This window comes from Otolemur garnettii, unplaced genomic scaffold (assembly GCF_000181295.1).
Source record: "Otolemur garnettii isolate 467f Iridium unplaced genomic scaffold, OtoGar3 scaffold00197, whole genome shotgun sequence".
NCBI lineage: Eukaryota > Metazoa > Chordata > Mammalia > Primates > Galagidae > Otolemur > Otolemur garnettii.
In genome coordinates, this window is record NW_003852592.1 from 2009750 (window position 1) to 2024007 (window position 14258).

At 37.5% G+C, this 14258-nt stretch overlaps 1 protein-coding gene across 1 annotated transcript in view; it reads left to right on the plus strand.

The window, feature by feature from the left end:
* ADAM2 (ADAM metallopeptidase domain 2) overlaps positions 1-5890 on the plus strand; it is a 59358-nt gene extending 53468 nt beyond the window's left edge. The window contains exons 19-21 of the mRNA XM_012812223.1: positions 2209-2368; positions 4094-4156; positions 5836-5890. Of these exons, the coding sequence (XP_012667677.1) occupies positions 2209-2368; positions 4094-4156; positions 5836-5890 (278 nt within the window). The remainder of the gene's footprint in view (positions 1-2208; positions 2369-4093; positions 4157-5835) is intronic.
* Positions 5891-14258: the final 8368 nt, after the last annotated feature.

Sequence of the window (14258 nt, forward strand, 5' to 3'; positions counted from 1 at the left end):
ACCTGGGGTGTTGGATGTCATGAAAACCATGAACAAACCTTTTCCAGGTGTGTGTGTGTGCCCATCACCTTTTGTTAGTGTTTTGTTATCTAACATGTGGCCCAAGGCAACTCTTATTCTTCTAAGTTCAAATCAATACGGTTCAAATCAGTACGGTCCTACATTGTCCCTGCAACATAATTGTAATTGTCCCTTTCACTTAGCAATCAGAGATTGCTTGTTTATTATTATTAGCAGAAAAGAAAAAAGGTTGGTCCAAAATAACAGTGTAGCATTGGCTTTGAAATAGGCTGGTCCATGGAGAGCAGAAAAGCTTTCAAGAGATTGGTTAAAAAATTGTTGAAATTGTCTTGGGAAGATTGCCAGTGAACAACTCAAGAATAGTTTCAAAACATGTTTGTTTTTTTTTTTTTTTTTTGAAGTTGCAAAAGGTTGAATGATTGTTTTGAAGTTGGAAAATGTTTACTGTCATTGCTGCCTTTAGTGACCTGTAAGATAGAACTCGTGTTTCCTGTTGGTTAAAAGTAAAATGTGGAGCAAATATAAAAGAGCTATGATTTTGTTTGTTTGTTTGTAAATAAAACTAATTCTTGTTCCTGGTCTCAAACCAAAGACCACACTAGAATGTACTTGCTTTTTAATTTGGTGTGGGTATGTAGTTGTTTATATATATGGGTTTCATGTAAGTATTGACTACCTCGAATACTTGCTTTTCCATTCTTGTGATACTTTACAGAGAAGAATGTATTTCAACTCCACCAGCTTAATACAAATGATGTAATGTCTCCGTATTTTTATGGCTAAATAGTATTGCATGCTACACATATACCAGTTTGGTATAGAGTAGAATAGAGAACTCAGAGATGGCCCCAGCCATAGATATCCATAAATTTCTCCAATTTCTCCAGTTTTGATAAACTAAACATAAGCCTACACTGGAGCAAAGAATCCTCATTTAATAAACGCCACAGGAAGAACTTGTTAGCCACATAAAAGACAGACACTGGACCCGCACCTCTCAGCCCTGACAAAAATTGACTTTGCTGGACAAAAGATACAAAACAATAAAAATTGTGGGAAAGAAAGTGTGGGAAAAACTCTTGACAAAATCAGCCTAGGAAAAGATTTTATGAAGAACATCCCTTGGCAACTGCAGCAGCACCATAAATGAATCAGTGGGACCTGATCAAACAAAGTCTGTTTATTTTCTGCTCTCTCCATGTCTATCCAACATTTCACCTTAGGCCCTAGCCATTGCATTGTGAAAAGAACAAGAAGTGAGAGGGAAAAATGTTATGAAAAAAGGCTGCCTATATGTCCAGATGACATGATCAACTATATTGAAAATCCTAAGAAATCTACAAAAGCACTTCTAGAATTAGTAGCTATAGGAAAGTCTCTATCAATATCCTTTGAAAGGGTAGTAGAAATAGTATATAAAATTCAATCATATTGTTATAACAACAGTAAGTCGAAATCAACTTATGGTCAACGGAAATAAACCCACCCATTTACAGTCAATTCATTTTCAACAAAGATGCCAACAACATACATCAAAACGAAGACAATCCCCCTCGATAAATGACCTTGGGAAAACTAGGAACCAGAAGAATGAAACTAGACTCCTATTTTTAGCATGTACAAAAATAAAACAAAATGTATTAAAACTTCAATCAAAGCCTCAAAACTATAAAGCCGCAGGAAGAAAATATTGGGAAAACACTTCAAGAAAGTTTGGACAAAGCTTTCATGAGTAAAACCTCAAAAGCATAAACATCCAAACCACAGACTAATGAGATGATGAACAGATAACCCACAGAATGGGATAAAACCACCCAGCTGACTCTAATAACCAGAATATATAAGGAGCTCAAGCAACTCAATGGGAAAGAGAAAACACCCAAATAATTCCATTTTAAAAGGGCAAAAGATCTGAATAGACATTTTTCAAAAGAGGACATACACAGACCCACAGATAGTCTTGAACAGCGACAGGCAGTACTAACACACCGGCGTTTAGAAGAGAGTCTTTGAGCATTTACACTGTCAAATTACCTTCTCCATATAAAAATAAAAAAAACAGCAATTATAAAATTATTAAGTCATTTAAAGATTTCATGGTAATAGCCTTAGGAAAATGCAGTCGTATCTGTGCTGTATTCTTGGCGATTGCCTTCAGCTCCTCCATGTTCTCTCTTGCAGAAGAAGCACGCTACATCGAAGAGCTCCCTTTCTTTTCCAAACCTACACGGTGGCCCTTCTTCTTGCTCATCCCTTTTTTCATTATTCTCTGTGTGCTGCTTGCTATCCTGGTAAAAGTTGGTTTCCAGAGAAGAAAGTGGAAAACTGAGGACTACACAAGCGATGAGTATATTGATTTCATATTTAGGATTTGTTACTTTTGTAATTTTTTTTTCATAATAAATCAATACATAGCATCATGGCATATTTAACTATTATTTAGATTTAATTTGGGGCGGGGGGCAGAGGGCAGTGTCTCACAACTGTAATCCTAGCTTGCTGGGAGGTCAAGGCAGGCAGATCGCCAGAGCTCAGGAATTTGAGACCAGGCTGAGTAAGAGTGAGAGCCCCGTTAGAAGCCTTGAGGTGGGCACCTGTAGTCTCGGCTACGCCAGAGGCTGAGGCAAGAGGATCACCTCAATGCAGGAGTTTGAGGCTGCTGTGAGCTGTGAGGCCATATTATTCTACACAGGGTGACAGAGTGAGATTCTGTCTCAAAAAAAAAAATTAATTAATTTTTGATTTTACATGGGAATTTAATAATTAATATATTAATTACTAACATAACAAATAATGAACAAATGTTTTAAAGTCCAGCAATTTTAATATTATAAGAACTTTGACTCCTGTAGGGCCAAAATTAAATGTAAAGGATTTCTGGTCAAAGTTTATATGGTTTCTTTCGTTATTTGATTTTAATTATTAAACGTGTATTAAACATTATTACTTTGATCTATATGTGTTTTAAGAAATTTTTATGATGTTTCAATAAAGGCAATAGAGAAGCTCGGGAAAGAAGTTCGGCCAGTTTTGTAGTTACATAGATTGAGACATAGGCAGTCACAGGGAGAAGAGATTGAAAGTTACTATACAATAAGATTGAAAAATCTGGATTATAGCTATAGCTAATATGCAGAAATAAAACCAATAATTTTCAATCAATAATTTTCATTATCAAATAGAAATATCTGTAAAACTGCCACAAGAATAAAAATGAATGTTAAAATTGGGTTACTTCCCTTCAAGAAAATTGCTATAAAATAATTTCTGCCTTTTCTTTTTATACCTACCCCTGCCACCACTTTATTTTACTTAAAATGAATTAAATTCCATTAGAATACTTACATTAATAAGGCAATGTATATAAAAAAGGTATATAATTTATAGAAATAGTTTGAAAAGGTGATGTGAAATTGCTGGAATTATGTGTGGCACATAAAATAATGACAATTCAGTCAAGATTTAAATGCATTAAAGTAGTTATCTTTTTTTCAATTAAATCATAGCTGTGTACATTAATGGCATCATGGGGTACAATGTGCTGGTTTTATATACAATTTGAAGTGTTTTCATCACCCTGGTCAACACAGCCTTCGCGACATTTTCTTAGTTATTGTGTTAAGGCTTTTATATTCTACACCTAGTAAATTTCACATGTACCCTTGTAAGATGCACTGTAGGTGTGGTCCCACCAAGTAATTATCTTGTATTGGATAGACATGGAAAAACATACCTTTGAGGGGGAAAGTAGCTTATAAAAATAACAGAAATAAATAGAGCTAAGGATGAATGGCAAAAAAAGGTTATAGATGTTTAACCAATAATATGATGAGTATAAGAAGGATTTGAGTCTATTTTCGGATAAAGGCATATCACTGTGCTTGTCCTCCTATATGAGGATGCAAGGGTACACAGTTTCAGTTTTAATTACCAGGTGAGGGGAGTTCTCAGTGGGGAGATATTCGAAGAATACTTTGAATTCTCAGGGAGGAATTAAGAAATGTTTCAATACTGATAGATAATAGATAATCTTGAAGAGTACGTACTTTTCTTTATCTTTTTTAATTTATAGGAAATCTGAAAGTGAAAATGAGACAAAAGAGTCATCTGGACGAGAGACATTCCAGAATTCACAGTGAGTTTCAAATATTTTAAGAGAGAGAGAGAATGCAATGCATTATACGAAAATAAGTAACATAAAAATATATGGTAGTAATCATAGATTTATGTATAATAAAAATATATATTAGAGAATATGCCAGGTGTGACACATTCACAAACTCATCCTAGTAAAAGTGCTACATACCTCATTGCTGAGTATCACTATGGTCACCTTCAAAATACTCCCCTTCAGACACTATGCACTGACGTCAGCGCCTCATCCACCCTTAAAGCTATTTCAGAATTATTTTTCTGGAATGGGTATCAGAACTGTCATCCTATTACCCTGCATATCCTGAATGTCATCAAAATATCCTCCTTCAATATTGTCTTTATCTTGGGTAAAGAAAGAAATCATTGGGGGCCAGACTGGGTGGAGGGAGTCGTGTTTCAACACAGTTATTTGTTTACTGGCTAAATAATCCCTCACAGACAGTGCCGTGTGAGCTGGTGCCTTGTTCTCATGCAAGAGCCATGAGTTGTTGGCCAAGATTTTCAGTTAACTTTTTCTCTTTCGAGGTTTACTTGGTCTGCTATGCTTTTTACCGACACCCAATGATTTTGACACAATCCAGTGAATTTTTGCAATGTTTTCTTTCATCAGTTTTGCTTGTTACGAGACACCCTGACCTCTCTTCATCAGTGATGCTTTCTTTCCCCTCAGAAAAACACTTAATCCATTTGCACACAGCCATTTCCTTCATGTCATTACGCCTATAACTTGGGCTAACGCATCCCTGATTTCGTTTCCCTTCTTGCCAAGTTTAACAAGAAATCTACCAATGTTTGTTCAGTGCTCTAATTCAACCTCTGACATTCTCACAATGGCATACGCACAACAACATTTTTGAACGCCACTCAGCGAGACACCACCACACATCAACATGAACACAACTGTGAGACACGGATGCGCCAAGGTTATGAAACCTCAGCAAGCTGTTTATGCAGTGCCACCAAAGAGTGAGCACAGGGCGTGTCTGTGACCTTATTGCCAGACTTTGCATTTTCAGGAGGGGTAAAATTATAAACAATATTGCAATTTTTGTCATGTGAAAACTTTATTGCAGTGTTATCTTTTTAATTACTTGATCTAATTAGATTTCATCCCTTAGAATTTGTGCATTCCAACCTCATTGCTGGTCTTGGCTCTGAAACTAAATATCACTGTCATTTAACCATTAGGAGAATCATTTCCTTCATTTATAATATAAAGTATTTGGACTTAATGATTAAAAAATTAATTTGCAAGGCTCAGTACCTGTAGCTCAGTGGTTAAGGTGCGAGCCACATACACCAGGGCTGGCATGTTTGAACCTGGCCCAGACCTGCTAAACAACAATAACAACTACAACAACAATAACAAAAAGAAAAACAGCCAGGTGTTGTGTTGGACGCCTGTAGACCCAGCTACTTGGAAGGCTGAGAAGAAAATTGCTTGAGCCCAAGAGTTTGAGGTTGCTGTGAGCTGTGATGCCACAGCACTGTACCATGGGCAATATAGTGACACTCTGTCTCCAAAAAAAAAAAAAAAAAACCTGCATGGCCTAAGCCTACTTCATATTGAGATTGCTCTGGTGCTATTTGTTGAAGTAGTCCTTACTTTTACTTGTGTATTCATAAGAGTGACTTTTTCTTGTTGATTCATTCTTCCAGAATAACTATCAGTGATGAACAGAAAGAAAAGGGTCATCAGAAAGAATATGCCTGATTTTCTGAAACTCACACCTGCATAGTGTGGTTTTAATCTGCTTAGAAAATAGTTCATCTATCTACATGTATAGTTATAAAACACAGAAACATGTGCATATGTGTATGGTTTCACAGATAATGTATTTGTAAGAACTGCATAGTAATGAGTTTTATATTACATATTCCTTATTTTAAAGTTATTTCACCTTTTTTCAGTTGGTCAGTAATAGGCACTAATTCTGTCAGCAGGCATGATTTACGAGGAAAGGCTGTAATGTAATAAAGTTGGTGCCACAACTAAAGGCTACTGTTACATTTTAAATTGCCCTGGTATGTTATTCCACGGCTCAGTGGTCCATAACCAATCCAAAGACAATTATTCTAACATTTGTAAAGTTTTATTCTCTTTATGATTCTGATAAGTTACATTTTCAGGTACGTAAAGGTTCAAAGTAAAGGATGAAAAAATACACACCATAGGAACTTTATACAAAAGAAAGCAAATAGATTTTAACAGCATTAGTAGAGATAAAAGAATATATCATAATGCAAAAAAGTGAATCTAATAGGAAACTGTAGTAATTTAAAAATTATATTATGCCTTTTAATATAACTTCAATAAATATAAAGCAAATATCGGTAGAACCAAAAATGTGAACTAGAAATATCATCATTTACAGTGAAGAACTTGAGCAAAAACATTGACAAAAATGGTCTACTTGATTTATAGAACACCAAATTAAACAACCACTCCAAAATATACATTTTAGGAAACATGAAAGATTTACTGACACATGCCATATGCCTGTGTATAAAACAAGTCTAACTGATTCCTCATGACTAAAATTTCTCAGATTACATTCTCTAACTAAATTGAAGATAAATATATCATAAAATTATAAAAACTCAAATATTTGAAATGAGCAATACATTTCTAAATATGTGGATCACAGAGCTTTTGATGAAAATTTGAATTTATTTTGAACTGTACACTGTAAAAATACTGCTAAAAAATGTGATGTGGGCTCAGTGTCCATAGCTCTTAGGGCCCCAGCCACATATACCGGGGCCAGTGGGTTCAAACCTGGCCCACGCCTGGCAGAACAACAATGACAACTACAACAACAACAACAACAAAAATAGCCAGGCTTTGTGGCAGGCACCTGTAGTCCTAGCTACTTGGGAGGCTGAGGCAAGAGAATAGCTTAAGCCCAAGAGTTTGAGCAAATACCCACATTGAGGTTACTGTGAGCTGTGACACCATAGCGCTCTACCAAGGGTGATGTAGTGAGACTCTGTCTCAAATAAAAAAATGTGATGTAGCAAGGCCTTGCTGAAAGGGAATCTGAGCCATTTGAAGACATTAAGGGAAAATTTTAAAATAGCCTAATAATATGTTTACAATAATTGAGTATAGGAAGTAATTTAGAAAAAAGGAAAAATTAATAAAAGCAATAATATTAAGAATAAATAAAGCCAAAGTTATTGATTTGAGAAAATTAATAAAATTAATTAACTTCTTAGACTATGCTCAAAGTAGAAAAAAAATTGAGGGCAGACATTAGCAATATCAGGAATGAAAAGGAACATTCTCACATTTACTACAAAAATTAAGAAATTCCGAGGAGTGCCTATGGCTCAAAGGAGTAGGGTGCTGGCCCCATATGCCGGAGGTGGCGAGTTCAAACCCAGCCCCGGCCAAAAATTGCAAAAAAAAAAATTAAGAAATTCAGGTGAAATAGAAATACATTATAAAAAGACACTATCCAAAACTGACCTAAGAAAAATACATGCTATACATTTTTAATGCTAGAAATTGGTAACATAAAGCAATAGTTTAAAAAGCAATCATAATCCTAATTTAAAAAGGGTTTCCTAGAGGACATCTTAGGTCTGGACAGCATCCTAACTGCAATCGAGCAGATACAAAGACGTCACTTCAGTCCTAAACGCCCACATTCTTTCCTGAGGCCGGCAGAAATTGATAACAAAATATGCCAAAGGTTACTCAGCCTGAAAAAGAAAATCCTGTTATGTGCTGTAACATAATAAAACTTGAGAACATTATATTATGTGAAGTAAGCCAGTCACAAAAAATACAAATACTACATTATTCTGGTTATATGAGGCATCTGAAATATTCAAAGTATTTGATTAAATTTAATACAATATTCTGGTTTATAAGCAAAAACACACAGGACACACATATTTTTAAGTACTAAGATTTGAAGTTTCTTATTGTGAAGGGCATTAGCAAAATATGTACAACATTCAACATAGTTAATATTAAATTTTATAGTCTTTCTTCGTAATATTGTGAATATCCGTTCATATTGTTTCGACACCATCCAGGTTAATACAAAAGATGTAAAGTCGCCACCTTTTTTTTTTTTTTTTCTTTTTTGCAGTTTTTGGCCAGGGCTGGGTTTGAACCCACTACCTCCAGCATATGGGGCTGGTGCCCTACTCCTTTGAGCCACAGGTGCCACCCTGTCTCCACCTTTCTTATGGCTGAATAGTATTCCGTGGAATACAGATACCACAGCTTGTTAATCCACTGCTGGGTTGGTGGACACCTAAGTTGTGTCCACATCTTGGTGATTGTAAATTGAGCGGCAATAAACAGTCTAGTGCAAATGTCCTTATGATAAAATGATTTATTTTCTGCTGGGTAGATGCCTAATAATGGAATTATGGGATCAAATGGGAGGTCTAATTTGAGTTCTTTGAGGATTCTCCGTACTTCTTTCCAAAGAGGCTGTATTAGTTTGCCTTCCCACCAGCTGTGTAAGGGTGTTCCCCTCTCTCCACATCCAGGCCAGCACCTGCAGCTTTGGGACTTGGTGATGTGGGCCATTCTCACTGGGGTTGGGTGATATCTCAGTGGTTTTAATTTGCATTTCTCTGACGATGAGGGACAATGAGCATTTCTTCATATGTTTGTTAGACATTCCTCTCTCCCTCTCTCTCTCTCTCTCTCTCTCTCTCCCCCTCTTGCCTTATGGAGTCTCTACACACACCTGTTCCACTCTGCTTCCTACCATGGTGGCAGCTGCATGAGAGCCTTCCCAGAAGCAGAACAGACGCCAGCACCACGCTCCTTGTATTAATACTTCCCATCCTACAGAATCTCGAGAATCGGGCGGCGCCTGTGGCTCAAAAGGGTAGGGCACCGGTCCCATATGCCAGAGGTGGTGGGTTCAAACCCAGCCTGGGCCAAAAAACCGCAAATAAATAAATAAAATATTTTTAAAAAATAATAAATAAATAGCAAAAGGTTGCCAATGATCTACATGCCCGTGAAAATGGGATCCATAAGACAAATTATGGAATATCCACATGAAACGATACTGTGTTGTTGCATAAAAAAAAAAAAAAGAATCATGAGAATCTTTTCTATATATAGATTACGCAGTCTCAGGTTCTATTAGAGCAACAGAAAGGACTAAGACAGGGCACTTTCTTCCACCTGCTCAACTCTCCAGCCAGCCTGGGCCTTTCAAAGCACGGGGGCTCAGTCCCACCCAGTCTATGGCTGTGGCCCAGCCGCTCAGTGGTCAGGCAGCAGCCTTTGTGACAGCCTGAACTTGGGGATGCCATTGGTGCCTACTCGGCCACGATCATTTCTGTGCCTAGAATTGTGCATGATCATTCTAACGACTCAACCCACTTTTTGAGGAAGCTCTAACTTTGAACTTGACTTTTTATTGTAGAGAGAGATGTGTCTATTATCATTGGGAAATCCTGCCCTAGCCAAAGAACACTACTCCGGGTAATCTGACTCTAACCTGTACTGTCTTCAAGTGTTTCTACAAAGCTTTGTTTCAGGTTCCTAGTTGAAATGCACAACATCTTGTCCAGTAGACAGTAGAGGGCCGACTACTCGTACTCTCACTGCAGTGGTGTGAGTGCTTTCTCCATTTACAGATTCATGTAAGTATTCCTGATTAATATTCCTCTGGCTCTTCCTTGGATTCTTTTTTATCCTTGGTATTATTTCTATTGCTCCTTCATAAGTTAAATAAAATAATACATGACTTTATTTTTTAAAAAATTCTCTCTTAGATGTTCTTTAGGTCACACTGATATGCCCAATTGATTCACCTTCCAAAACCAGGTAAAATTTTATGACAGAGAGTTGCACCAAATGCCCAGGTGAAGCTTGACTGTGTCTTTTCTTAGCCCCCTAACTGACTCCAAAGCACCAACAGAACTTTGTTGACGCTCCCTTTTTTTTTTTTTTTGCAGTTTTTGGCCAGGGCTGGGTTTGAACCCAGCACCTCTGACATATGGGGCCGGCACCCTACTCCTTTGAGCCACAGGCGCCGCCCCTGACACTCTCTTTTTTCTCATTTCAGTTCTTCCTTCCTCTTAATTTATCATTTCTGTGTTTTTGCTACATGGACCGCCATGAAGATAGTCTCCTTTATTGGGACTCTAACTTGGAGTTTATTTCTCAAGTTCTTTTTGCTGAGATAAAATTTGTATGACATAAAAATGAACAGATTCACCACTTTTAAGATTACAACTTAGTATTTCCCAGTGTATTCACAATGTTTTACTGTCACCACCACTAGGTAGTTCCACAACAGCACAATCGCCCATGGAAAGAAACCCCCACATCATTCACTAGCGACTTCCTACTCACCTCCCAGCCCGGGACAGCAAGTAATCTGCTTTTGGCTTCTATGGATTTCCTTATTCTGGGCATTTTGTAACATAGATTCATAAAGGACATAGCCCTCCATGTCTGGCTTTTTGCATTGAGCGTAATGTCTTCGACATCCATCCATGTCGTCCCCATGTCAGCGCTTCGTTCCTTTTCCTGGCTGGAGAAGGCCTCCCGGTGTGCATGGCCCAGGTGAGTTGAGTCCTTCACTGATGGATATTCGGATTGATGGGCATTTGCATTGATGGGTGTTTGGATTGACAGGCGTTTGCATTGATGGGCATTTGGATTGACAGGCATTTGGATTGATGGGCATTTGGATTGACAGAGGGCGTTTGGATTGATGGGTGTTTGGATTGACGAGCATTGAGACTGACAGGCAGTTGGATTGATGGGCATTTGGATTGATGGGCATTGGATTGATGAGTATTTGGATTGACGGGCATTTGGATTGATGGGCATTTGGATTGACAGGCAGTTGGATTGATGAGTATTTGGATTGACAGGCATTTGGATTGACAGGCAGTTGGATTGACAGGCATCTGGATTGATGAGTATTTGGATTGACAGGCATTTGGATTGACAGGCAGTTGGATTGATGAGTATTTGGATTGACAGGCATTTGGATTCGCGGGCTTTTAGATTGACAGGCAGTTGGATTGACAGGCATTTGGATTGCTAAAGCAAATGATGCTTCTGTGAACATCAATATGCTAATACAAGTTTTTGTAGGAACATGTTTTCATTTCTGTTTATACCAACGGTTCTCAACCTGTGGGTCGCAACCCCTTTGGGGGTCGGATGACCCTTTCACAGGGGTCCCCTAAATACATCTTGCATATCAGATATTTACACTACAATTCATAACAGTAGCAAAATTATAGTTATGAAGTAGCAATGAAAATAATTTTATGGGCTCGGCGCCTATAGCTCAACCGGCTAAGGCGCCAGCCACGTACACCTAAGGTGGCAGGTTCGAATCCCCAGCCCGGACCTGCCAAACAACAATGACGGCTGCAACCAAAAAATAGCCGGGCGTTGTGGCGGGCGCCTGTGGTCCCAGCTACTTGGGAGGCTGAGGCAGGAGACTCGCTTGAGCCCAGGAGTTGGAGGTTGCTGTGAGCTATAATGCCATAGCACTCTACCCAGGGGGACAGCTTGAGGCTCTGTCTCAAAAAAAAAAAAAAAAAAAAAAAAGAAAATAATTTTATGGTTGGGGTCACTACAACATGAGGAACTGTATTAAAGGGTCGCAGCATTAGGAAGGTGGAGAACCCCTGGTTTGTACTCAGGCGTGTAGCTGCTGGGCTGCATCATAACTCTGTGTTAATATTTGGACTGCATCACTTTGTCATCTTACCAACGCCCTGTGGGAATCTCTCCCTCCAAATCCTCACTCACACTGTTCTGTTTTCTTAACAAGACCCGTGCTAGTAGGTGTGACGTGACACCTTCTTGTGTTTCTACTTTTTATCTTACTAATAAATGAGGATGTCTCTTCATGTGTTCCTTGGATATGCAAATCATTTGTTCTTATATCGTGATGGGTTGTCAGCACTAATAATTGAAATGTTCTCTAAAAACATATTTTTCTAAGGTAATTTACTTCTGAAAAATTTTCAAGGGTAATAAATGATTTCCTCAATGAATGTAGTTGTCTCGTTTAATTTTTAACGTGTTCTGTAATATGACTTGATTCTATTATTGTTTGATCTTGCATTTCTGAAATAAACTATCTGTGGTCACTTTGTATACTTATATATTAATTTTATAAATTAATCCATAGTTTATATTGGCTTAGTTTTTAAGTTTTGGTACAATGTCTGTGATAGCTATACAAAAGCTTCTCATGGCCTTTCTGCTGATTAATAAAAGAGATTTTGGGCGGCACCTGTGGCTCAAAGGAGTAGGGCACCAGCCCCATACACCGGAGGTGGCAAGTTCAAACCCGGCCCCAGCCAAAAAAAAAAAAACCAAAAGCAAAAAAAGAGAAATTTCAAGGAGAAATACCTAAACCTTAAAAATATGGAAAAGGGTCATTTAAAACTATGAGAATTGTGGGTAGTGTTTACACATATTTAAAATCTATCTATTTTCTATTTTTATGTCAATTTGTAAAGCTTCTACTTTACAAATATCATTTTCCCCCCAGTTTTCTAATTTATTACTGTACGGTTGTTTATATTCATCTCTAGGAGTTTAAAAACTCTATCAGTTTTGATGATGCTCATTATTAATACTAGTAAGTGTGTCTTTTCACAGTTTTCTTAACATTGCACTAGCTCTGTATAGCTTATTACTAATTTCATTCATTTTTATTATCTTCCATGTAATAATTACTCTAAATTTTTTGCAGTTTTTGTCTGGGGGGCTGGGTTTGAACCCGCCACCTCCAGCATATGGAGCCAGTGTCCTATTCCTTTGAGCCATAGGTGCTGCCCAATTACTCTAAATTTTGTCACCTACATTACGCTTTCTTGTTACATGTTACTTGCCTTTAGCCTGTGTTTACTTTTACGAAGCCCAGAAGTTGGTAGCTAGCACACCTAGTGTCAGGTATCTTTTATTCTAGTAAATAAATCTTCAGTTGTCTTATTACTCCTAAATACTCATGAACCAACCACAGTAAGCAACTCTGATATGAGTGATTTCCATTGTCTTTTAGTCTAAAAATATTATTATTCATTAGTAATATTTCCTAGTTTTAGTTTTTAATATTTTAAAATCTCTTAGTAAACTATTTCAAAAATATTATAACCTAATGGATAACAAAGCTAACCTCTTTGTTTAAAGTATTTCCTATTTGTTAAAAATTTTTTTGAGATCAGGTTTGTAAAATTAATCCATATATGTACTAAAAAATGTGATATAAAGCCCAGGTTCAATATCTGGCAATTAAGTCAAGCTTCTTTGTTGTAGGGGAATTTTTGAATAATCCGTAAATTTCACCTGTATTATCTGATAATAACCACGATATGTTTAATTTTTCACTTCAGTCAAAGAATTGCCCAGTTTATTCCATATTCTGTCAAAATTCCTCGCTTGAATATTTCAAAGGAATATCCCAGCAATTATCCCTCATCAAAAATGGGACCATAACCTTCCTGCCCAGATGCCTGGTCCTCAGCTCCTCCCTGAACACAAGCTGTTCTACAACCCCACAGATTCATTTCCTAAAGGTCAGGACATGGGGTCCATCCAGCCTCTTTTCTTCACAACATTCCTTGATACAAAAGTGTGTACTTCCAAAGGGTTCCAAAACCCAGTTTCTTTTTTCTTTTCTTTTCTTTTCTTTCTTTTTTTTTTTTTTTTTTTTTTGCAGTTTTTGGCCAGGGCTGGGTTTGAACCTGCCACCTCCGGCATATGGGGCCCAGCGCCCTACTCCTTGAGCCACAGACACCACCCCAAAACCCAGTTTCTTTCCTTTGTGACTCTCACATTTCTAAGCTGTGAATTGAATCCTAACCAAGACCTCCTAACATGATTCCTGTGTTCACTTTGCCCCACTGAGGTCATTCTGTCCATTTTTACTTGAAAATATTTGAAAAATATGCTACTCTCATCTCACAAAAAAAAAAAAAAAAAATTACATATTTCAAATGACCAACTTTCTTTCAGGGATTTAGCATAAAATGACACAACCTGGTCTTTGATATCGCACAATGTCTGACCCATTATTTCCCCCATGCTCCCTCCCAGTCCACTTGCTGTGCAGTTA